This window comes from Battus philenor, unplaced genomic scaffold (assembly GCF_028537555.1).
Source record: "Battus philenor isolate CCGP_79_NKW_IND1 unplaced genomic scaffold, ilBatPhil1.0.hap1 SCAF_23, whole genome shotgun sequence".
Classification (NCBI taxonomy): domain Eukaryota; kingdom Metazoa; phylum Arthropoda; class Insecta; order Lepidoptera; family Papilionidae; genus Battus; species Battus philenor.
In genome coordinates this window covers 9,823,942-9,851,545 of record NW_027181686.1, presented here as the reverse complement: position 1 = coordinate 9,851,545, position 27,604 = coordinate 9,823,942, and the positions used below count along the sequence as shown (strand labels likewise).

At 33.8% G+C, this 27,604-nt stretch overlaps 1 protein-coding gene across 3 annotated transcripts; it reads left to right on the top strand.

Moving 5' to 3' along the window:
• Positions 1 to 425: 425 nt before the first annotated feature.
• Positions 426 to 27,366, top strand: LOC137924314 (uncharacterized). Of its 3 annotated transcripts, none has more exons than XM_068767702.1 (11): positions 426 to 745; positions 13,760 to 13,822; positions 18,121 to 18,287; positions 19,052 to 19,172; positions 19,241 to 19,362; positions 20,538 to 20,761; positions 21,146 to 21,278; positions 21,964 to 22,089; positions 22,812 to 22,983; positions 24,478 to 24,564; positions 25,821 to 27,366. In XM_068767702.1, the coding sequence occupies exons 1-11, from the start codon at positions 575 to 577 to the stop codon at positions 25,911 to 25,913; spliced, it is 1,479 nt and encodes a 492-aa protein (XP_068623803.1). In that variant the 5' UTR covers positions 426 to 574; the 3' UTR covers positions 25,914 to 27,366. The 3 variants fall into 3 exon arrangements, with proteins under 3 accessions (XP_068623803.1, XP_068623804.1, XP_068623806.1); XM_068767703.1 differs by lacking the exon at positions 426 to 745 and adding an exon at positions 5,902 to 6,251; XM_068767705.1 differs by lacking the exons at positions 426 to 745; positions 13,760 to 13,822 and adding an exon at positions 17,148 to 17,201.
• Positions 27,367 to 27,604: the final 238 nt, after the last annotated feature.

Genomic DNA, 27,604 nt, shown 5'->3' with positions numbered 1-27,604 from the left:
CAGACAATTTCAAATACCGAGTTAATTTTTTTTAATGATAGCCATATATTAAAAAAAATTATGTGGTTAATATAATTATAAAAAGTTAAGTTATAAAAATATTTGCCAAAAGTTTTTTATGAGTGTGAAATTATGGAGGTGACAACAATAAGAAAGATATTAATAGAGACATTAACAAAAGGCATTATCTAAAAGTCCTGCACAAGCGCATGTTGAAAGTTTTTCGATAGAAATGTGCTTTCCACGACACCACTCTAAGTAACATTAATATTATTTTTTTAATTCAATCTATGCATATGTGTCATTTACAAATCCTCGAAAATATGATTGTTTTTTTTTCACCAATAACTTTTCTTATTTATAATCGATTATACTGTGATATCGATATTGCACATCACTACATCACTACGTTGCAGACTGTAATCTGTGCAAGTCGATTTTGTACCAGACAATACTTTTATTTGTTTTTAGTTTTAAGTTTCCATATTCACCTTTTCGTGAACTGTGAATGCGTAAATGCGCTGTGATTGTGATAGTAGTGATTTTTTAGTGCACGAATATTCACAATAACGCTATGGGGAATCATAGCAGTCACGAAAAAATTACAGTTGAACAAGGGGGTAGTAATTCCAGTACCCCTCGAGGCTCTCAACGAGGTACACGTTCAGGGTCAAGCGTGGATCTGCCAGATAAACCAGATCCTCCGCAGTCCACTTCAATGGTACCTGTTGAAAAATTGGCAAAGGTAAATCTGTATATTAGGTCTAACAAGGTTGTTGTCAGGGTTACTAAGGTCTTTCCTTCCCTATTCTACGAAAAAGCGAATTCGGAAACGACAATAATCTATATTTGTATAGATTTTAACTACATAGTTAATTTATTTTTGATAAAGTAAAATATATACAAGATCACAAATAAATTTACTATGTTACCAACTTACTAATGTAGTTAATCGAAAAGGTTTTTAACCTGTACATCTAAGTGCAATAAACAATATCTAACAATTGCTTATCATATATAATAGCTTAAATAAACCATTTTTACCATGTATCATAAGACTTGAAATGTTTTCAACTGTAGTTTATATTTGATGTGACAAAATATAGTTCCAAGTTTTTTAACTACATTTTTAAAAAGCTGTATCATTAGAAATGACAAGGTATGAATCTATCTTCATACACAATAGTCTTTTGCCCCATATTCCCTATTAGGTAAAAATTGTGATAATTTACATAATAAAACATTGTAAATATTTGTAATTTAGTAGACCAGTGCTTGGTGATGTATATAGTGATAACACACTTTTAAAGTTTCTATGTCATAATTATAAATACTAATATTGGCAAACCATTCCCTTATACATTTTTATATTTAAATATTATTATTCTCACTTAGGGTTACATAGTGGTCACTTATGTCTATCAAGAGAAGATTGGTAGAAGGATTTAATTTGATAGAAATTATAATTAAATTGAGCTTCCCTATAAAGTCACTTCAACTTAATTCTACGAGGGTTTCCTCATAGGTCCTGATTTGAGGAGAACCTACAATAAACTTGTGTTTTTTCTTTTCATGATCACTTTCACAATACAGTAGAACAATAAATTCCCAAACTATAAAGATATGACTAAAAATATCCTTTCCATTGTAATAAAATTCTTTTATAAGTTTTAAGTAAACTCTTTAAACTAGTTACATGATCATTCAAAGACATTACATAAAACTGTACACAGCTCTTCAAAAAGTGACCAATTTTTCAGCCCAGGAAAAGGTGTATCAAGCTTATTTTTAAATCTAGTGCAAATCTTTTGTTCATCAGAATTATTATATATTTTTTTTATACCTTAAATTGTCATATATGCGTCAATTACATATTGTCTTAATTTTATCTTCACAAAAGACATTTCTTCAAGTCTTTAGAACTCATTTTTTACAAGTCTTTAAGAATAATAAGGAAGAATAAATAAGATAAGTTTTAAAGTGATAGTGAAACTCTTTTGAAGAATTCCTGTTTATTACATCAGCAGAAGAGATCAAGAGTTAAAAAAGTATTGAAGACAATGTACCAATAGCCTAAATAATCAAAATATCATTACAAAAGCAATATTTGTTATTAAAAAATGAATTTGGAATAAATTCTTACATTTGACATTCTTACATCTCACATTTCTTACATTTGACTTTGTTTAGACAAGTATATCAATCCATGGGTTAGATGTAAACATTTTATTAATTACATGAATAATAGTTGTATGATCTATTAATATTACTATTATATATATTATAATATTATATTGATGATGACTCTTAAACTAGTGATCTAAGTAACCAAAATTTTCTTCCGCTTGCAAATATGTTCTGAATCACTGAATGGATTGAGTAGTCATTAAAAATAGATCTGAGTACATGAAACTGGATGCAGAATTTAGTCTTGTTTTTGGGATTGACAAAAAAATTTATGATTATTTTAAATTCACACGCTTTGGTTTATAAAAAACATTTTAAAATGTTAATAATAATAATAAAAATAACAATTCATCATCATTAATTTAATCATACGTCGTACACTGCTGGGCATTGGCCTCATTTATACATTTCTAAGAGGACCTGTTGAAAGTTGAAAGATATAGGCCATCCAGTATCTTCTGAGTACCTTAACAAGGTAGTCTGTCCACTTTATAAGTGGGCGTCCTGAGGTGTGCTTGGCGGTCTGTGGCCTCCATTCCCGAACTTTAAAATCTTTGCGGTCATCATACGCCTTATATGGCCTGCCCACAAACTCTTCATAAATTATCATTAAATCGTTTAAAAATGTAATTATGTAGACTGTCCCATAAATCGACGTCAAACACCTAGTTGTTACTGCCTTTTTACGGTCAGTTAAAGTTAGAGGTAGTAATAACTTTTAGTGCCTAGTTTGACAAAGTGTTCTGTTTGTTTTCAATACTAGACAATTGCACAGTTAATTTAGGTCTGCCATCTATTGAAGGGTTACAATACAGTAACTTTAGCGATAAATAATGTATACATTTGAAGTCATGGTAATAAAAACAACTTTTTTATTTGAGCACAGTTTTATTACTGCGTAGCATAGATTATTAATATTAATTTTGTGATGTTTGCCGTTGATTTATGGAAAGACATATATATCATGAATATTCCAATGTATTGGTTGTGTACAATACTACCTGCAGTTATTATTTGGTCGGAAAGTTTTTGGATGCGTGCAACACAAAATCGATCATCTTGGCGATCTTTGAGGGACGCCTACACCTTGCAGTGGACTTCTTTCAGCTGAGATGAACAAATGAATTATTTTGGTTAAGAAATTATGGTGGGGCTATGTAATAAAAAAGAGAATTATTTTTTTTCAATTTCAATCAGAAGACTAATTAATTGTTCATCATTTAGTGATTGTAATTTTTGGAGATTAACTGATGAAATATGATTATTTAACATTGTAGGTTTAATTTAGATTGAACTTAGTCTTGATTTTTTTGAGACAGAACACACTAATAAACTATTGTTTCTATGCATCAGACATCTTGCCAAAAAATTCTTTTGACATTAAATTTTTTTTAACCATTTCGTGTCACTGAGGCTACTGTAACAAGAAAAAATGTGCGAGAGGGACGGACAACAACATCTCCGTCTCACTCGCACATTTGTATCACGGAATTTTTTTTGAATACAAAATTGCTTTCCACATATTTCTCGTCGTTTATCATGATTATCGTACAGAAATAAAAAGATTTATGACCATATTAGCTCGTGACAGCCCTATGAACAAACGTCACGTGCGTGCTCTTAAATGATCACATGTCTGAGACGCTTGTCGGATGTTTGCACTTCGTAATATGGGGAATGATTCGACGATTTTTAGTCATTTATTTTCATATTTTCATTAGCTTTTTAAATTGGTAAATGTTTTGAATACCTCGCGGTTTTGGAAGCCTGACACTAAGCGGGCATTGTTTGCAAACAATATATTTATTTCTTATATATTAGTGACCGGAAAATAATGTCGTTTATGTCGACATATTTTACAGAAAAACCGATTGATTTTTACCGCTCCGGCATTGAAAATTTGTATACTAGATGTCATAAGATTGTTGATAATAAAGATGAATAAATTGTTGATTAGAAATAAAAAGCTTGATAAAAATGTAGTCGTGTGAATTTAACTTAAGAAAAGCGACATTACTTTTCGGTCCCCCCAATAAATAAAATTATCGCTTCTCACAGTGATTATTTTATTTATTGATTCTTAATAAATAACATAATTATTAGTTTGATTACATTCTGACACTGTTAATTACACCGACACAATTAATTTATTTTAGATTTCATCAAAAAATACCGTGACAGATAAAACAGGAATGTCAAATACCCAGGTGGCCAAACTACTGGATAAATCGAGCCATTTTTCAAAATTTGTAATATTTTGCGCTCTGTGATTGAATATTATTTAAAAGATATGCAAAAAGATATTAAAAATAAAGAAATGGCACTGACAATATTTAAATAAAACTGTAAAATGATGTGTAAAATGATGATAAAATGATTATTGTTAAAAATATTTAAAATGAAACAATTCTACTTCTCACGGTAATTCTTTAAAATTTATTTTATAAAAAAAGTGGTAGCACCTTTTAATAATTGTTTAAGATGCTGTTAGTTAATACTAATTTACGCTTGAATTTCAAGCTAATGATTTTTTAAAATATAATAAAACCAAATTGAAAAAGGAACTCGGGTACATTTATCGAGAGTCAGAAATGTCTTAAAGAGCCTCAGGCAGCACCCGAACCATACGTTGGCCACCCCTGTTATATAGCAGGGTTATGCCACTGATTAAACGGCATTTGTCAATAATAATATCTTATATATTCGATGATTAAAAAATAACAAATTCTTGAACTTGTAAAATAAAATCGGAGCACAAATTAAAAATAAACTATTGAATCAATAATTTTAAGTAATTTCCGTCTCTATATAAACTGAAACACAAACATATTTGTCCTATTTTTAAAGACGATGCCCCCTTCATCACAACTTCTACACTTTCTAAAATAGCAAATAGTATTAGGCGGGTCGTTTTTCAATCGTCACTCCGAACAATCGCTATTTAAAAAAAAAAAAATTCCTAAAATAATATTATATATTGTTAAAAATAAATTGATTTATAGTCTATCTCTGTCGGACGAAATACAACAACTGACAAAATGTCACATCCGTAGTGTGGGACAGAGATAGTGCTCTATGAAGCCGAAATTAGCCGATTGTTTCTTTCCAAAGGTCGATGTGCAATGTTTATCGCCGGGTACTATAAATGATTGAAAGTGTAAGGGACAGAGAGAGAGAGAGAGAGTAAAATCAATTTATATTTACACTTTAGTTTTTTGTTACATCGTGTAAACTATCTGGCAGTTCAAAAGTAGACCATTCTTCTCCTCTTCCTTTGCATAAATCATGGTTCCGCGTAATAAATTATTTAATATATATATTAACCAGTCATTATAAATATTTACTTTAATTTTAAATGAATCCTATTAATGTTCAAAATATTTGAAAAGATAAAAAAAATAATTTGTAGTAAAATTTGTGTGAAATATATAACGAGAATTATATCCGTACAATGTACGTACATAATAATTATTAAACCTCACAACTGTAACAATAATCGTAAAACAATTAGAATTAGTTTATAATCTGTACGTACATTATACATGATAGTGTAATTGTATATGAAATATTATTAATTATCATAACACGGTACAGTGATAGCCAATTCAATCACATGACGTCCCATCGCAGTAGCATTTTAATTCATTCAATTGTTATATGCAATAGAGCACAATCGTGTATTTAAAAGTGTGTACGTAACAATAAATTTGTCAAATCAGAACGTAACAATCTTATCATATAAATCTGTATATCACTGATTGATTTTTTTTACCGTTTACATTGGTCGGTGACAGTCGATCGAGCACATCGGATATACTTAAGGTCGGTTCAGCCACAGTCAAGACCGCTGAACCGATAATAACACTTTAAATAGCTTCAGTTGTGACTCAAGTTTGTTCGTACTTAGACTGTGACAAACGTAACTTAATATTAGTGATAAAATATGATTTTTTAGTTGTATAATGGAACGTTGGAAAGTAATTGTAAGGGAGTTGTGTTTTTCAATAGTTGGTATACAATCTAGTCGAGTAGAGAGGAAGTTGACTCCTGCACCGACTTGCAAGGTAAACAATCACTATGTTAACATATTTCATATTAAGTTACGTTTCTGTTTAACATTGGACATATTTATAAAGTTTGATTGTAAGATTGCTAACTATACTTGCACCTTTTAAAGCTTTTATACCTGTAACTAATCATGCTGTGTATTATATTTTTATTATAAAGTTCATGTAGTCTAACCATCTTCATTTCAGCCATAGAACGTCCACCACAGGACATAGGCCTCTCTCATAGGTTTCCAATTCGGTTAAGCCGATATACACCCTGCGTTTACCATCTTCGGACCTAAGAAAAGGTCAGTGGTGTACCAAGAACTTTTGCCGCCCGGGGCGATCTCCAGTTTGCCGCCCCTTCTATTATAAGTCAATCAAATAGTGGTTTTTTATAAATTAATACACATAAATAAATTATTAAGTTATTTAATCAATATTAATTAATACACAGAGTAAATTTTTTTAGACATATGTGTATGCACTCGTAAACATATTTATATAATATCTACTCTTCTTTCTAGCTTTCATACTAGAAAAATCGTGTATAATGCTCTCAAAATTAAAATTATTTGTAATTTCTTGTTCTATTGGCAATATTGCAAGAGTTTTTGGTCTTAATAGACTCATTGTAGAACGAAGATAATTTTTTATCAACTTCAATTTTGAGAAGCTTCTTTCGCAACTACCGACACTGATTGAAATTGTTAAAAAAATTCTTAACAAAATTACAATGTTGGGAACAGAATTTTAATTTATTATTCAAGAAAGAAAATAAATATGAAATGAATATGTTGCTTTTTACAACTATAAGTAAATTTAAAAAATGCCGCCCCAAGGTAAGTGCCGCCCGGTGCGGACCGCACCCACCGCCCCCTCTAGGTACGCCACTGGAAAAGGTCCTATTACTATAACAGTATGTAGTTGTTTTTATAATAAAAGTTTTATAAATAACAACATAGTCGGGCATAAAACAGTGTCCAACATGCGGAGGTAGTAATATCACGTAATACGAACTCGTCAGTGTAGTACATAGACGAGACTCAAGATGCGATCGCAAGATTCATCGATGTGGCAAATACGGCAACCACTGCAGAGATAACGGCGCACAACCTGGTGATGGCAATTGGTAGTAGGAATGGAGAAGTGGTCGCACGAACCGTGTTGTTAAAAACTATACATTGGCGTTGTTAAAAAACAAACAAGACACCTATTTGAGTTAGGAAAATGGTTTAAAAGACTTAGTAAACACTTGCATTAAGAATCAGGAACAAAAAAGTACGAAATATTAAATAAATTGTAAAAACATGCACATCTATCTATTTACATACGGCATGGTACACGGGCACTTTAGACTCTAAGCACTTTTTAGCGTCTTTCTTATATCTTTTTTTACAAAAGACTAGAAAAATAAACCTGCCTTGACAGTTACAATAGAATTTTTCTGCATTAAACAAATTCGTCCAATGATTGTCTGGAAGATATTAACATTTGCAATCTTTAACCTATATTACCTTTTTATATATTAGGGGGACCGAAAAGTCATATCGCTTTCTTAAGTTAAATTCACATGACTACATTTTTATCAAGTTTTTATTTAAGAAAGGGACTAATATATAGCTAATTCCACTATGCAGCAGTAGTCGTGCAATGCAGTGCGCCCGCCAGCCCGCTGATACATGCGCGTGCGGTAAACAACACGAAACAAAACTATCACCGTTAATGTACTCTACACGTGTTTCACGCCTCAACGGGGTTTCCTCATGAGATGTTACTACTGGGCTGGTGGGCGGTGCGCTTCATTGCACGACTACTGCTGCATAGCGGAAGTAGCCATATATTAGTCCCTTTCTTAAATAAAAGTGGTGAACATCTTACTGTTGAAATAGTGATGAGTGTTTGTTATTTTTTTCGATTGACTTGCGACTGGCAAATATCTTTTGATAGTATAAAGTCAGTTGGGACAGCATGTGTGATTTTTTTATCAAAGTAATTGAGAGCATATTAGCGGCACCGATTGCCCCCGCGCAATAAAATGATAATTTTAAAAATTTATCGGTAAATTCCCGAAATGACTCAAGACTCTCTTACGACTATTAATAACGATATCGTCTTTGATTGCTGTGAGGCCCCCAAATATTTATTACACTAAAATCCATTAGCAGTAATGAGGCGTTACGTACCCTCTTAAGCGTGTCGTACTGAATCGAAATAACAATAGTGATATTGTATTTTTATAAACCATTTTCTTATGCAATTTCAAGTGTAAAATCCATAATGACGTTGAAAGCGAATTATTAAATTGCCGCCAATTTGTCGAAAAAAAAATGACAGATCATTTTCGAATTTTAATTTTTTTTAAATAGTTTTGAAGTGGCCAGTTCTTAAATCTTGTTTTTTACCAATATGACAGGCGACGCATCTGACGAAGATTTTTTTTTAGTTTCTTAGCTCGCTAATCCGAAATCCGCTAGCCTTGAGTCCGATGAAGCTGTTAAAGCCAAAACGGCTGTATCTTTGATTATTCATTATAGTATCTGCCTCTGTCATCGTTATTATGAATATTAACTGCTGTGCAAAATATGACCATTTCAAAAAAATTCAGTTTCAAAAGGTTAAGATATCGTATAGAATGATCTGTAAAATAAAAAAAAAACTTGTGCAAGTTAAACAAGTAACGAAGAGTGAAAAAACAAATTTTATTACTATAATATATATGCAATTATAATTATTAGTCATATTGTGTGATATGTCATGGTTTTTGTCTAGTTGTGTATTGTATACATATCGTTTATAACATTCCTTCTCCTAATTAATGCAGAAAGTGTGAATTATTAAAGATTGTCTCCCGCGAGCTACGAACTCAAGTCTCAGCCCTCTGGGCTACCACTGCTATTCATCTACACCAGTCTTTCCCAAACTTTTTTGCCATACCCCTCCTAAGTCTTTCTTAAAATTAAGAAAAGGACTAATATGATCGCCCGCCAGCCCGCTGATAAATGCGCGTGCGGCAAACAATGTGAATTACACAACTACCACCGTTAATTCACTTAACACGTGTTTCATCCCTCCATGGGGCATCCTCAGGAGTAATGTTACACCGACCAGTGCCTAACACCGAGTGACTGGTCGAAAAGCACTTCATAGCACGACTATTGCTACATAGTGGAAGTAGCTATATATTAGTCTTTTTCTTACTTAGGATGGACTTCCGCAAAGTAACGCCTGAATCTATTAGGTTTCTTAAAATTCTTACACCCCCTCTCTCTAACATACATCATTTCAATATCAAAGCGATGAGGTTAAACTAGTGCCGACTCCATTTTCAAATTGCCCGCCGTTAACAATTAAATTGCCCCACTGTCGGGCGTGGGACTCACGTTGGAAAACACTGATCTACACTAAATGTAGTTTATTCAGGATGATTCTTTAATTTATAGTGTAAATGATTATTATATATTTTTTTAATATTTTAATGCACCATTAACAAACTGGCGATATACAATTGGCCATGTGAAAAATATTACACAACGTTGATGCCACAGATACTCAATGACTTGCGACATATCTATTAACATTGTAAATGCAAACCTTAATAATAATTTTTTTTTCATTGATACTTTTTACAAGGAGACATGAAAAAGTTGAATGAAATTTGTATAGTCCTCAGGTCATGAAGTGACTATAAGGAATAGGGTTTCTTCTTCTACTTTTTACCGGTATCCCAAAGACCGGTATCGTACCGGTATCAACCGGACATGCGCCTGCGTCCTGTGACTTCCTGGGAATTTGTCTGACATTGGTCCACATAGTGGCAGGCATACTCTCGCCGAATAGTAATTATTTCTTCTATAATATATGAATTATAGTTTCGACGCAAAAGAAAACAGACAGCATATAGTTGAAACAGGGATAAATTGATGTTATTTTTATTGAGTAAAGCAAGTTTTCATAAAGACGACAGATGACCTTGTCAAGGTAATCGGTTCCTATTAGAAATTTAAAGAAGAGATTTATGTCCAGTGGTGAACTTAGTACGGCTAACATATATAAGATGATCTTAAAAGTAAATTTTGGAAAAACGTGCAAATTATTATACCTATACGAGTCGGTCATTTTTACAGTACAACCCGGCGATAAATATTGCACATCGACCTTTAGAAAAAGACAATCCGCTAATTTCGTAGAGCACTTTTTCCGTCCCACATTACCTATGTGACGTTATGTCAGTCGTTGTATTTCGTGCGACAGAGAACGCTTTAAGAAGCCGAAATTAGCCGATTGTTTCTTTCCAAAGATCGATGTTCAATATTTATCACCGGGTACTGTACGTTATACCTATTGTTTCCTATTCTTGATACCCAGAAGGGAAAAAGACAATTTAAGTTAAAAAAAATCTATCAAAACCTAGATATCGAATGAATTTTCATTGAATTTGTAAAACCTTGACATTGAATATAACAAAGAGAATGAAAAACTAATCAATGTTGCAATCGAACTATTGTTAAACATCTCATTGAAAATATTATACATTAATAGATAATAAATACATTCATTAGATAGCAGACGATAAATTCAGATTAAATATGTCCACTTATATCTCGACAAAATTATTATTAATCATAATTAATGTTTTGTTTCGTGCCATATCTTACTAATTCGATGTATTAGATTAATTTCCACTCATATATATCGGAGCATTAAACTCAATGGCGTATTTTAAAAAAAAAGAATATACGATATCAGCTTTATCTACATTAACATGTAATAATTTTGGTAAATTCGACAGTAACGGACAGTAGCTTTTATTGTAACATCATAACAACTTCAGACATCAACACAACAATCCTGTGTGCCGTCGGAGGCTACGAAAGTTTTAGAGATTACTAGCTGTTCCCGCAAACGTTGTTTTGCAAAAAAAAATTGGGTTTTAAAAAAAAATAAGGGTTGATCGTAGAGGGGTGAAAATTTAAGGTTGTATGTATTTTTGTATGCTGTATCATAATAAAATAAAAACCAAAAAAATTGTCTAAAAAATATAAAAAATTATTTAGGGGTGGACCACCCTTATCACTTAGGGGTATGAAAAATAGATAGTAGCCGATTCTCAGATCTACTGAATACGCATATAAAATTTGGTAAAAGTCGGTCAAACCGTTTAGGAGGAGTTCAAGTTCGAACACCGTGACTCGAGAATTTTATGTATTAGATTTTACAATAACACCTGTTTCAAGAAAGGTCGAAGAAAAATATGTTATGTTGTTGTTTTTGCTCTATCAGCCGTACAAAATTAGTGTTAACTACATTTGTTAAAATAAAATCTCAATGATATTTAAAATTTTATACTCCAATAACGGCAGTTACGTGATGCAAAAGGGTTAGGGTTCAGCTAGATTTACGCAAAAGGGTTACATTGTATCACTATGTTTCTTTAAGAAATTGGATATGTAAAAAAACCACTTAAATTCAAAAATATCAGCCGTACGGGATAGATATAGAAACCCACTGCCCCCGGAACACGTTTGATCCCACGATCGAGATACGCCCTGTATTAATAAATTTATTTTGTATAAACCAAATGAAATTAAAAAGATATCAGTTAATCCAATGTTACAATTGGCTTAGCCATTTAAATAAAAGTTATGGTCACAGAACCGTTCGTATTTTCATAATAAAATTTGCTGACTTACGATTTCATTATTAGCATTATAGAAACTATTGATGAAGCCGAGCTTTTTGTATATGGCTCCCGCTATGGGGACCTCTTGTTGCCCTGTGTTGGGACAGGAACTTTTTTTTATTTAATAATTTTTTTAATGGAAAAATTTTATATTCGCGCTCTTTAGTTCCTCTTATGACCTTCCATTCTTTTATTTTCTTTCTCTCTACAATTCTTCTACTTTTCCCTTTCACTCATTTTACTTTCATGAATGATGAAGCCATGGTTAGGTCCTCTTTGGTGAACTTGAATAGGAATGCTAACTGAGTCCAAGCTGACAACCATGTCTAGTAAAAAAAAAACTCGGAATGAAAAGAGCTCGAGTGCTGCCTCTGTGAATGTTGTTTTCTTAAAAAAAAATTGTCCAATCATTCAATGGAGCGTCTGCCAAACGATCTAAGAGCTCGGGGCCATCCAATCCTGTGAAATATCTTACTGAAGATAGCGATGTGACCATGCGTGAAATAAAAATGGGAAATTCTTAATTTCCACAGAATAAAAATAGTTTTATGCATTTCCAATACAAGAACAGACGACATAAAGTCATGCAAAAAACAATGATTTTTAAAATGGATGCTTTCGACACAGAACGAATGCCCTTGCGATATATTTATCATATGTAATGGATTTTTTATAATAGCTATCTTCAAAATATTAGGAAGCTAATAAAATGTATGAAATTTGTAGTTAAGACGTCGTTTTAAGGTTAAGACGTCACTTAGTGGAAAAGGGATTAATGTTTGTATTAATATTACATTATCGCAACGCAAAAATAAGAAAGAAGACGACGGGAAATCTATAGAATATATAATCTATAGAAATGTAGACAGTATCAAGATGCGGAAACTAAATGTGACTACGATAGTGATGTGACGTTACGTCACATAAAAAATCGGAAAATAAAGCAGTTGGCCACAGAGACACTTGATTAATCGATTTTATAAAGGGCATCTTTACATTTGCCTTGGTGTTTTATTACGACCCATACCTTCTACGGTGCAAGGGAAATAGGTTGTCTTACCTTGCTATTCAACACCTTGTTGTCATGTCGACTTTAGCTACTTACTTTATGTTTCAGTGTCAAGTATCAGTTCTGTATAATATTAAGCTTTAATTATATAGTATAAAATAATAATTTTATTACTGAAATTATAATCTTTGCCAGAGGTTCTCAACCTTTTGAAATTAATTTATCGTCGTCGTTTCAGTTGTAAGATATCTTATGCTGAATGCATGTCTCATAGATTTAAGATAGTACCGATTCAAAGTAATCTGCATCCAGCATCTTTTGACTAACCTTACACGTTGTCTGTCGCACTTATGGGCGGACATCTTACACCGTATTTACAAAAATAACATTTATAATATAGTAAAAAATATTGCGTTATTTATTGTGAATATAAAGTATATATACAAATTAGACTCACGTTATATGAAAATGCATTGTACTAGACTCGTATAACGCACTCGTATGACCCCTTTAACGCGTTATGTACAAATAATTCACGTTAAGAATACAATTGGCACAATCTACAGACGTTTGAGAATTTTGAACTATACAAATTGCTATAAATTTTATAGTACATAAATATAACGTGGAAAATCTTTGCGTTAATACGAGAAAATATTACGTGGTATATGAAATCGCGTAATATGATGTGTTATTAAAATACAGTTTTGTAGTAGGGTAATAAACCCGTTAATATTTCCGTCTACTACTACTACAGCAAATATTTTCGTCCGGCACCAAATTAAAATAATATGTTTTATTTTATTTATAGAAGCGTTTATTTTTGTGCAGTTGCTCGCTCAACGGTCGCAAAAGGAAGATGGCGTCAACGGAGTTACGGAGAATTGTTTTACGGTAAGTTTGTTCTAATTATGTGTATTGTTTCTATGTTTTTTGTGCTAGTAATAGAGTGTCGATGCAACTTTAACCATCAGGTTGTCATTTATTGGTTCTTCGGGCCTTCTTGGTATGCTCAAAGTCGTTCTACGATCAATGGAGACCTCTATGCTCGAAATTATATTACATTTATTTGCCTCAGTTGAATAATAATATTATTTATTTTGCTTATTATCTACGTCACAGTTTATTTTTCGTCGACTTATGTCAATATATACTTATTGAAATTATACCCTTTATTTTTTGGCTTTAATCGGAGGTCATATGACCTTCCTAAAGAAGTCTAGGAGGGTCTGGTTACCTTCCTTATTTATCTAATGGATTCAGGCATTATTTTGCAGAAGTCCATCCTAAGAAAAGGACCAATGACCTATGGGCGCGTTTTTTTAACATTTTGTTTTATGTCGAAATAAACGTTATTTCATTATTTGAACTTTTAGAAGCGGCCAGCTAGTGCAGGAGTGGCAGTTATCAAACGCGAACGCCCTATGGGCGCGTTTTTTTAACATTTTGATTTATGTCGGAATATACGTTACATCACTATTTGAATGTTTAGAAGCGGCCAGCTAGTGCAGGAGCGGCACTTATCAAACGCGAACGCCCTATGGGCGCGTTTTTTTAACATTTTGTTTTATGTCGAAATAAACGTCATTTCACTATTTGAACGTTTAGAAACAAAATGTTTGTTAAGTGCCGCTCCTGCACTAGCTGGCCGCTTTTAAACGTTCAAATAGTGATGTAACGTTTATTCCGGCATAAAACAAAATAACCTTGTAGTTAACATAAAAATTAAAACAGCGTCCCACTGATCAGTAGGTTGACTTAAGCTGCTCAAAGCACGAACATTTTTCGTGCAGTGGTCCACTAGCAACGGAAAAGGGGGATAGATTGAATGTCAAAGATTGATTTTAAATGTTGGTAATAGCGTCCAAGCTTCTTCATAGTTTTCGGGTGAAACTTCTAAATTTGAAACAATATGAGCTGCATCGACCTTTTAATATGAGAGTAAAGAATGAAATTTTTGTACTACAGATATGCCAATATTGTCAACAAATAAGTTTGTGAAAGTCTTCTTAAATTAAAGCCAATGAAAATAATCACCGCTGAATAGAGCTATTTAAATTTTTGGTAACTTGACACCTAGACTCTGAATGTGATATAAAAAGGACTTAGCTGTTTGCAACTTTGTGTTTGGCACTAATCGGTGTAACATTACTCCTGAGGATGCTCCGTGGAGGGGTGAAACACGTGCTGAGTGATTTAACGGTGGTAGTTGTGTAATTCGCATTGTTTGTCCCATGCGCATTTATCAGCGGGCTGGCGGGCGGTGCGCTTTATTGCACGACTACTACTGCATTGGCGAAAGTAGCTATATATTGGTCCTTTTTTTTACTTTCCTTATTGTTCATTAGTGAGCCGATGGTTCCATCATAGATCCTTCTTTGTAACTGAAAATGGAAATCAGTTCTTTTCGCGCTAAATACGAGATGACAGAGAACTAAAGAGGCCTTAGGGTCATCCACATATGTCCACCCACAATTAGCTGACAGAGGTCCTTTGATCGAGGTCCTAGAAAGATGCCGGATAGAACCGCCTCCACCCGGCGGAAAATTTACACGGAAAGCCTGTGTCTAGTTATGGATGACCTAATGCTAAAATGATAACTATGTATGGTTTATTTTAATAAGTTGATGATCCTTATAAAATAATTTAACTAAGTTTTTAGAGTCCAACAAGGACAAAGTTAGATTAGGTGGTCAATATTATTGGATTATCGAATGTGTTTTTGAATTCATGCACTTTGTTAGTATAGACCTTAGCTTGAATAAGCCCAGACTCATTTAGAGGCAAAGGAGAGGGTCATCAGATTTTTATGTTCATATATTCTTAGTGTACGCTTTAACTATTAGGACTGATGTATGTGCGTTTTTTCGACGTGAAATTCGACGGTAAATATGTCGTAATGATGGTGAAACTTGCCTGCCAGTCGGCGACCCGGGTCTTGTCTTCCTTTTTGGTTTTTCCATTGGTTTTCCACGATAATATTTTACTTGTAAGGATTCTTTGTGAACACGTTTGTAACTTAGAGCAGAAAATTCCAAACTGAACGGCCCTATGCCATGGTTATGACCAGTAGCTTTCTCGAGCAATATGCTTGAACTTAACTCGATCGCTAACACGACGTATGGTTAACAGGCCATGGTGTTGTGTCTTCAAGGTGCTTGGTTATGTGTGTAAAAGCTTTAAAGGGATTAATCTATAACCCGTTTAATGTCTATTAATGTATGTTACACCGTATCTAAAAATTAATGATTTTAAATGTAATAAATAACGCAATGAGAATATAGTAATAAAAATCAATCTAATTCGTATTAGTACATATTAAAGTTAATTGTTGTTCAATATCTGTCTCTGCAGACTTTGTACTCTTAGAAGTTGGCCTGACGCATTCCAATAGTACACTTTATACAAGTTGATTGAAAATAGGATTGGTAATAGAATAGGTATGTCGATGTTTTAGCTCACTAATGAGCTGTTCATTAACGCCTTATAATGATTTACACCTATAAACAATCAACCTCTATACACTGTCAATAAATTGAATTTTTAAAGTCCAGTAAAGAAATTGAAAAAAAGATATTTTTTTTATTATTATTATGTATTTGTTTTTAAGGCATGGTTGCACAGACTGACTAGGGGCCACTCGGGCAAGTCATGAACTGTATGTAATCAAATTTTTTTGGTTTTATTCTGGAATAGAATTCGATATTTTTCGAATGTACGAGAGTATTATTTTTGCTGTCGGCGGGCCACCAGTATTCGACTGGCGGGCCGCGGTCTGTGCATCCATGTTCTAAGGTGTCCTATAAAAATATTACATAAATAAATAAGGAACACTTGGCTGTATTGTTCAAATGCCTTTGACGCGTAAATCTTTAAAAATGCTATTCGTAATTAGTATCAATTGGCGCCGTGTCAAAACAGTTTTCATAGTGCTTATTTTTTTATCGCTCGCAATTACCGCTTCCATCGCGGCGTTGGAATGACGTTAATTTTATTGACTGCACAATTAGTGCTTGAATGTTTGCTTTGAGCAAACGTGGAATGTTTCCTTCTACTAATATCTACTCGAAGTCAATGATAGCTTAGCGATATTTAGATGTGTGTTCTTTCGTTTTTAGGCGATTTTGCCTATATATCTACTAGTAGTTAAATATTATTGGAACATCATCATGTGTTAATAAATGTTAATGGGTGCTGATTCAATGAGTTGGGTATATATAGATAGACTAACTGATCCTGCAAACCATGTTTTTCGAAAAAAATGATTAACAAAGTGTGTATTTTTGTATGCTGTATCATATAAAAATAAAAACAATTTTTTTTGTCTAAAAAATTAAAAATATTTAGGGGTGGACCACTCTTAACATTTAGGAGATGAAAATAGATGTCCGATTCTCCACCCTAGCCGATATGCACGCTAAAATTCACGAAAATCGGTCGAGCCGTTTCGGAGGAGTTCAATCACGCACACCGTGACACGAGAATTTTATATATTAGATTTATATATATATATATATATATATAAACAAAGCCAGTACAGACGTATGAACATAAAATGTATGAATTGACTAACACTTTATTATATATCATTAGCTTAGTGAAAGTTAGTGGTAGAGAGGGCTATGACTTCTCTACGAGATCGAATCAGTAAGGTATTTAGGCAAACGAAAGTATGTAGGTTATAGTCCAGGGGATTGGCAGTTTGAAGTAGTAGTGGGCAGGCTATGTAGCGCCTCTAGTTCTGGATTCGAGAGGCCACGCATCGGGTAGAGCGGCACCAGACGTCTACCGAGGTGGAGTGATGACCTTGTTAAAGTCTTTGAAAGACTCGTAGGCCGATTTCAAACGGACCTATTCGAAATGTTAGGGAGACCGGAAAGTAATGTGTTTTCTGCGCATGTCGATATTTTATTGTCAGTTGGTTGTTTATTACGTACTTGGAAGACGTTGTACACTAGATGGCAAAAGGTTGTTGATAACGAAGGTGAATATATTGTTGATTAGAATTAAAAACTTGTTACAAAAGGTAGTCGTGTGAATTTAGTTTAAGAAAGCGACTTTACTTTCCGGTCCCTCTAATATATTCGGTAGGCCTATAGCCTAGCAATGGACATACATCGACTGGTGTGATGATTCAGATCAGTTATTTGATCAATTGATATTATAGATAAAAATCATAATTGTCTTCGCAGAAATACCTGTTCCCCATGTACCCGGAGCTGGCGCGACACTTCTACAGGTACCTGCACAAAACAGCCAAGTGCAAGAACAAACACATCCCGCTGTCGACGTTCAAGCAGCAATGCGAGAGGATAATGGCAATGCTTGACGATGCCGCCATCATCGAGGCCTATGTCAGGTACGTCTTGTAAACTTGTTGGTTGATCCTTCTTATCATCATCTAGTCAGCTGATAGACGCTCCCTGCAAGGTGTGGGCCTCCCCTCCAAAAATCAGCTTGATCACTGATCTTAGACTGTCCACATACAGCGACCCCTTAAGCAAAATATTGTCTATGGAAGTAGACCAAGCGAATGTGTTTTAATAATCTGCTATTATATATACTATACCTAATATATAAAATTCTCGTGTCACGGTGTTCGAACTTGAACTCCTCTGAAACGGCTTGACTGATTTTTACCAAATTTAATATGCGTATTCAGTAGGTCTGAGAATCGGCTACTATCTATTTTCTATACCCCTAAGTGATAAAGGTTGTTCACACTTAATTTTTTTTTTTAACGAAATTTTTTGTTTTTATTTTTTTATGATACAGCATACAAGAATACATACAACCATAAATTTTCACCCCTCTACGATCAACCCTTATTTTTTATTTGTAAATAGGAAGGAGGGGGGAAGGATGCCTGGAGAATGCCGTCCATAGGATGACATGATAATGATGTGATAAGAGAAACACTAGGTTATAGATAAATTACTTATCATCATATTATGGTTAGGTATAGTGAACTTCAGAACACTAACAGAGAATGGCATAGGCTTTAAGCTTCTTCACTTAGTGTAAGTAAATAAAATGCTTATTTTCGACTTAGTAATAGATTCCGTATAGTAAGAAGTTCGTAAGGTCTTGAAAGAAATCAAAAACGTTAATTTTTTTTTCTAGAATGTTCAGTTCGGAGTCCGACGAAGGTGCTGTGACACCGGATGGCTTACGAAGTCTTCTGTACATAAGCTACAAACTTTCAATGGACCATTATCCAGAAGGACCGCAGACGTGTCTGATGGTGAGTTGACTTTACCCACAGTTTTAGAACCAATCACGATATCTGGCTGAAGGTGGGATTGTTGGCAGATCAACAAGACGTTGTCGGCGGTAATCAACGGCTGCTTCAACAAGAAAGACTCCCACAGCGTGGGCTTCGTGGTGCGTTGGTTGGAGATGAATTGCAGGAGGCTCATATTCCCGGTCCACAGGTAACGTTTACCAACAAACAGTACACAAAGACAGTCCCGCATTCGGAGGACTTCGATTCGATTCTGACTGCTAGTTGGTCAAACAGATTGGCGAGGACTGCATTGCCTCATTTATATATGATGATGAAGACAGACCTACGTTCCTCGAATAATGCAGGATGATAGTGGCAGATACAATAAACAGGAAACAAAAACCAAAATTAAGAATTTTGATCAAGGTCGGATTAACAAACAAAAACTAGGAGGTAATAAATAACAAAATATACAGAAAAATAATTAATGTTAAAATAATAAAAATAATACATTTGTAGTACAATACTCGAAGATAAATATTGCACATCGACCTTTGGAAAGAGAGAATTGGCTGATTTCAGCTTCGTAAAGCACTATCTCTGTCCCACACTAGTGCTGCAATATTTATCGCCGGGTACTGTAAAAGAATGTAAATAAAATGTGATAGACCGAAAAAGACCTAAAATAACTTAGTGATAGATTAAAATTGAAGTATCTGTAATAATTGAGGAGCGAGGTTAAGATGGAAAGGCAACGTACGAAAGGGTAACGGTATAAAATAGAAAAAAAAAGATGTTATGAGGAATGATAGAAGAGCGCTAAAATAAAAATTATTTGAAAAATGTAATCAAAGAGAACTAATGGCCCTGTCCCAATAATCAGATAGGGGTAATAGAGGTCATTGAAAAAAAACAACAATACATAAACGTTTCAGCCAGGAAACGTTCACTGTTGGACATAGGCCTGCATAGATTTCCAATAAGACCGGTAGGAGACTGATAGACGTCTTTATTGGTCTCGTCTAGTGGATGGACTTCTTATTCTGTGCTTTTTGGTCCGTAGTCTACTAGATCGAATCAGGGATCTCAAGCATTATACCAGCTAAAGAAGTTCCACTGCTGGATATAGGCCTCCTATCGATCTTCTTCTGACGACCTTAACAAGGTCTTTTCACCATGTATGCAGATGTCTTATGCTGTGCTTACTAATCCGAAATCTACAGTCCAGAATCTGAACACCCTACTGGCTGTTTGTTCTCTGTGGCTTGTCCACTGACATTTGTAGAACCGACTTCTCGTAGAGAAATCCTGAGTATAGCCCTCTCCATGGCTCGCTGAGCGATTGTGAAAGTGGAATGAGGTTTAAATATGATTTGTGTGTAGATACTGCGTCCACATGTTGGCAACGAGGCACCGAGATATCGAGGCTCATGTGGAGTCAAACGGATCTGGTGCCGGATTGGAGTTGGCGACTCCTGTGTTGGAACGCGGCGCCTGGCACGCAGGCAGTGGGGCACTGTTACCTGTTTCCGCCGCCTGGCTGCTGGCCGCTACCGCGCCACCCCTCTACTCTCGGCCTGCGAAGCCACCTCCCGCTCAGCATTCAGGTACTTATACCCTCATTTCTTTAGATTGAGAAATGATTACTATTTCAAGGTTATTTGCGAGCATGTCGCTAACAAATAATGTGGTATACGTGCGGCGGTAATTAAAAAAAAGCTATTTTTATCGATATCTTTTAATTGTTATTTTAATAGAAAAACCATATTAAATTTTTCTTCCAACCTATCTTAAAACCTACCAGAGTTCATGTAAAATAATTTGTTTGAAAATTGCATTTAGTAATATTTCTCGAAATTTCTACGTTTACATTACGTCTATTGCCTATTTTAAAAGTGTTAAGTTATGCTTATTAACTGAGTATTTGTGATCTTTGTCAGTAAACAATAGTCATTTTATAACATAGTAAATATTACAATTTTTATTCTCAGGCGGAGGTTCTGCAGCTGCGCTCTGGTTGGCTCGCATCGTGTGCGCCGTGCCGTCTCACTGGGCGCCGCTGTACGCGTCTAGGGAACATGGTTTAGGCGCTAATCGGTTCCTACACCATACCCTCGCCTACAGGTATGACAATACATTCATCGGACAAAGTTAATACAGCATTCTTTCAACCACACATTTCTTAGGAAGTAAAAGTGTTAGCATAAACTGTTTAGATACTAGAGAAAATCCTATGTAATATTTATTATATTAATATACACTAACTTTACTGAGTAATATTAAGTTCACAGTTTTAGCGGTCAACTTTAATACAACGCTTGTAGCGTAGTAGTAGTATTACCGCCACTGGTTAATGTATTTACTTTTGTATAATACTTTGTACAAGAAATGTGTGTGTGTTTAAATAAATAAATAAATCATTAAAATTAAGTGATGATGATACAAATGATTACTGTAGGGTAATTTTGAAAAAGTTGTAGTGGAGATATCGTTTATAAAAGAGGGCGTTAGTGTCGCAGGGAACACCGATCAACGAATGCTGAGTGGCGCTGCCTTCTTCTATTTTCTATGAAGTCATATACAGTGTAGAAAACCTTAGCAAGTTCGTTGACATTTTTTTTTAAATCTGGTAGCAGGAGTTTTTTTTACATTATCTGGGATATTATTGTAAAAACGTAAACGTTGAGCCTTATATAATTTTTCTCTTCCATTAAAACCTAATTACCCAGTAATATTTTTGTGGTCGTATAATATATTTCAATACACGTATTGAAAGTACAATATATAATGTTTAATATTTAAATTTCAGAGGTCCAACGCTAGTGGTTGTTGCGTCCGATGAGGTGACGGCGGTGATTGCCTGTCCTCAGGAGTGGCGTGAAACCCATCAGTACTGGGGCGGGCCCGACTGTTCCCTCATTCAGTTGTATCCCACGTGAGGATTTGCTTTTTTGAATTTTATTTTCCTTCACTTACATTAATGCCGACATTTAATTAAATCGGTCTAAAAAACACCTTAAGGCGTCAGGTAATGAAGAAAAAAGATAAGAGCAAGAGAACGCCTTCGTAATGTGCAAACGATAATGTAGATTGATATTTTTGAGATCATATCAACGCATCCTTATCTTACTATCCTTACATAATAATTAGAGACTAAGTTGAACTGGTAGTTACGATTCCCGGGATATGGCATATCTCGCTATAGATGTCTTTGACTATGCGTTTTAGTGGGCGTAAATAAGCTGAAACGACGACGAAAGGGATAAATATAAAAGTAAATGCAGATACAAACTCTTAAAAATTATTGATTAGAAATATCTCCAGAGTCTAAAGGATTTGACTTAAATTTCACAGAGTAGTGCGGAGGTAGTAATAAAAGGAATTGATTTTAAGAAATTCCATCCGCCAGGGGCGTTTGAGAGGAAGTTTCATTAAAGAAAATGCATCTTTTCAAACTATTGCCCTTATAAGTACAAAACTGGAACATATATTAACACATGGGCTGTCAAATCCCAGGCCTAACAAGGAAAACGGCTATTTTATGTTGATTTTCATGAAGTAATGCAATGAAACTAGCGCCATCTATGTCTCCTTGACTTTTTAAACATGTCTTATATATTATATATAATTGAAGGTTTAATGTGAATGTTCATTTAGGTTTTCAGTGATAGAACACGGCCCTAAGATGCTGTATCTGAACACGTCGATACGTGGATACCCGCGTGGCCTCCGTGCGGGTAGTGACCCGCGCAAGCCACTCCTCAGCGTCAACGAAGACTTCGATTCCTTCACATTCCAAGGAGTTCCTTACAATATTCAAGCTATTGAGGTTAGTTAATACAGTCATTTTAAGCTTTTTAATATTCATTTGCGCATTGGCGGTTGTCAGAGGGCGGTGAAGGGGGGGGGGGGATTCACGTTACTGGACTTAATTAACGCATTGTTGACCGGTCGTAACTCGTGTTTTTATGGCCAAATGTTACAGTCCAGCTATGAGTAAACTCGTGATGCGTTTTTTTGCATTACTGTTATTTCTGTTATACCATATAGTGCAATTGCAATTTGGTCATAATAATGCAAGCTGTTTTATAAGAGTCGCCCAATTTTTTATTGTAAAAAACATTTAATGATTTAAAAAAAATTAAAATGAAGATTCTTTCGATGAATTATACGCAGATGCTTTATTTGATTATCCGAGTGATGATTATGAATCAAATTGTGGTGACTGAAAAAATGATACTGTATCAGAAAAGCGATTCTGATATTAGGCCAACAAAATATCAAAAAAGAGATATAATAGCATCAGATAGTAACGACGAAAGAAGAGTGGAACGAACATGATATTACACTAAAATTACAGAATTATTTAAATATTCCTGGTGCAACTATTGAACTTGGTGACGCTTCGACTATTTTTGTGATAGTGGTAATTTAGTCGTTACATACATTACAATTTGTACCATTCTAAATATGTTGTTATTTGACCCGTCTTGTTCGATTAATTAAAATTAAATATAATTAAGCAACTTGAAAACACAACACTAAAACCTGTATAAAGGTAGATCCTTTTTACTTTATAATATCTTTCGCTGCGTGATCAAATTCGAAATGAGATACGCGCTAGAACGAAAGTCACTAACTTAGCTGGAATAGTTTTACTAGGTGGGCTTACGAAATAGTCAAAGTCGCAGGAAGTAGCCGCTGAAGACCAGCTGCAAATATGAAAAAGAATAAACACTTGCAAAAGTACCCTCACATAACTACATCAGTTGGCCAGAGAATTTGAGACGGATTTCGATTTTTTAATGATTAAGACTGTTCTGCCAATGGAACATTAAGAAGAGAAATAACTTAGCATTTTATGTAGTAAGAGTTGTCGGGTACGGTTCTTGCAAATATATTAACGTTCACCTTCACCGACCCGACACTTCCTAATCTAACCATATTAGAAATGTTTTTACTAATAGTGCTTTTGAAAGCCCATTCTAGATGATCTGATGTTTGCTCATGACTAGCTGAAATCAGAAGGCTATAGAAAGTCAGGTTTTATGACAGTTAGTATAATCATAAATATGCTTGAATAAGGTTGAATTATTTTGGTCCTTATTAACACGCTTCAAGAATTTTTAAGCATATTAATGCTACAAGTAGCGCCATATATTAACGTTTTATTTTAATTATATACGATAGATATAGAGAGAAAAAGATGTAGTAACTTTTATTAAAGCATAAATAAAAATACATAAATAAATTAACTTAGTGTCTCTACTGGTATAGTTTATAAACATCCATAAATTTAATAGTTATAATGATCATTACAAAGGTATGGGGCTGCGGAGATCAGGCTTCTCGGGAAAATCAATTGGAGATCAAGAAATGGCAAGTTCGGGAGGCTGAGAGACAACGACAAGTGAGTTCTTCATTAAGTTTTTTATATAAAGAGAGAGATAGATAGTCTTTACAGACTACCTTTCTCGCCCGAGTAACGAGTGATTATGAGGTATGTAATTAAAATATATATATTACGATATTATAGACCCAGGTGAGGCCAAACTGCGGCTCTTTGAACGATTATTTTTGGCTCCGATTGATTGTTGAATTATTCCGATATTTAAATTTAAATAACCTATGTCAGTTCCTAGGAAATTAGACGAAATTACTTGTGTGAATTATATTAATTATTATTTCTCTATAAAATTAAAGAAATTCAAATACAGATCATAATTAACTTACCGCCGTCTTAAGTATTATTAAGAGTGCTGTCATATAAATGTGTCATTATATCTAATTTCAATACACATATTTTATACTTTTGTTTAAATAATTTCAATAAATATAATTTTTGAAAATAATTTTTTTGCCTGTTTTAAATGCGTATTCAATTGCGGCTGGCAAAAAATTTCAAATTTCGAAAAATGATTTGCAATATCAAAGAGCTTGGCCACCCCTGTTATATATTTTAAAATTTGGGATATACACGGATTAATGGTGATTGTTATGTGACAAGAGTACTTGATTTTGTCATGACGCATTAAGGATAATCGGTTTCGTATATAAGAAGGAAATTAGTGTTCTTAAGCTAGGTATGAGATGGCCAGTTCATTTCATTCTTTTTAATGACCAAATAAAGAAACTCATATCTATATAAATAAATAAAATTGAAGTGTGTGTTTGTAATATTAAAATAACCAATTTTTACTACACGAAAATCAACATTTATTTAAATTTTTGTTTACCTGTCTATCCGGTTAACCTTTGAAATGGCAAGACCTATTTTAACGGGATCTATACTGGCAGATAGCTAATGTGTAAAGGACTAACTTAGACTACTTTTATTTTTAGACAAATTCTTTAACGAAAAAAACTAAATAAACGAAATATTCTTTTGGTAAATACTCCGCGTAAGGAGTTGTGGACACACTATGATATATAATGCCTTCACTATACTTATCTACCGTAATACTCTAATTATAATTGGTCTTGTTTACATTAAGTATGTTTTAATTAAAATATCACCAATGAAACCAAAATAACCTTGAAATTTAAAAATAAACCACATAACTTACAAATTTATTGTGCTGTTATATTGCAAAAAACATAGTGATTACAATTGTAAATTTTGTATTTTTAATTAAGAGGTGTTTACAGTAACATTTATATTTACAGGTAAAATTATCAGCAGCTGATTGGATAGAGCATCCTGATAGATATCTATTGGAGCTGGCGGGTAGACCACAATACAACAATTCAGCGAGCTAGTAATTTAATGTTGCAGCCCCAAAGAACATTATTGCCATATATGTCTATATAGCTGAAAATAAAGATATTAAATAATGTTAAAAAAAAATTATGTAGCCCTGGACATGTAAAGTTTTGTTAATCAGACTCGGGGATGATACTGCAATATGGAACTGTAAGTGTAAAGATTAGTGCGTACATACAGTGCAACATGAAGCTAGTGGTAAAATGATTTAAACTCTTTCGTCATTCGAAAAAGAAAGTGGAAATGTAGTCAAAAGTTAAAGTTTGGTTTTAATGTTATAACCAGAAAAGAATATAAGGATGTATGTTTACATTAATAGTGCTAAGAAAATATAGAGACCGCTTATAATTATTCACTAATAGGTACACATAGGTACAGTACCCGGCGATAAATATTTCACATCGGCCTTTGGAAAGAGACAATCGTAGCTTCGTAAAACGTTATCTCTGTCGTACGAAATGCGACTGACAAAACGTCACATAGGTAGTGTGGGACAGAGATAGTAGCCAATTGTCTGTTTTCAAAGGTCGTTGTGCAATATTTATCGCCAGGTACTGTAATAATTACCCATCTCATTCATCAATACCGAGATTTTATATATACAAAAGTGATTTTCATAATAAACCAACTTTTTTTTAGATTAGTAAATTAAAACACTTAAAGAAAATACAACAAAACATCTTTGAAAAATTAATTTGCTTTCTTTGTTTATATTTCTAAAACCTAACAATCGTAATCTAAAAGTAAGATAGTATATTTTACTATCATATGACAGTGTGGATCAGTAATCCTTGAGATTACATCGACACTGTAGTTTCAAAAGCCTAGTCTATGACGTAACTATTAATATTAGATATACGAAAGTCATTAGTTTTATCAAAATGGCGGACTACGGATAATTTATTTTTCGTTTTTATCCAACATTTTAACTTGAGAACGACTTTACCTATTTCGTTCATCTTTTAATTACGTTTCCTGATATTACGGATTCTTATGATGACAAAAATCACAAAATTGTGTAGAAACTTGAAAGTTTTGATTAAATGTTATTATAATTAAAACTGTGCGTTTAACAGCTTTGATCTTCGCCTGACATTTCGTTACGAACCTCGCTCGTTTGACAGATAGCTATGAACTTCTCACGTATGACAGAGACCTATGAACTTCGCGCGTTGGACGACTTGCTATAAACCCCGCCCGCTTGGCAGTTCGGTACGATAATCTCACGTTTCACGATTCGCTTTAAATTTCACAACTTTGACATTTAGTTGTGAACATCGCGTGTACGACAATTAGCTAAATTTCGCCCGTTCAACAGTTCATTGCGAACTTCGCGCGATTGACAGTTAGGTATGAATTTAGCGCGTTTGTTAGTTCGCTCGGAAATACTCGCGTGTGACAGTTCACGCTTCGATCAGTATTTGTTATTTTTTCACATTTGATCCATAAATAGATTTATTAGTTATATTCATACTTTCTTTTGTAATGGGATAGATCAGTAACTTCTTATAATACAGTCTGTCAAGACAGCTAATAAATAATAATTATCACAAATGCTATTTTAATAATCACATTCATTGCCTTTATATATTTGTATTTTAATATCTAACATTGTATTCATATGAATTTCTAAGGTTGTTTTTATACAACTCGCAATGTATTTTTAACACGTTCCTTGCCACGGCAA

Coding starts and splice junctions, on each gene's coding strand:
- LOC137924314 (XM_068767702.1), top strand. CDS start 575: ATGGGGAATCATAGCAGTCACGAAAAAATTACAGTTGAACAAGGGGGT. Junction 21,279..21,963: donor CACCATACCCTCGCCTACAG/GTATGACAATAC, acceptor TTTAAATTTCAG/AGGTCCAACGCTAGTGGTTG. Junction 22,090..22,811: donor CTCATTCAGTTGTATCCCAC/GTGAGGATTTGC, acceptor ATGTTCATTTAG/GTTTTCAGTGATAGAACACG.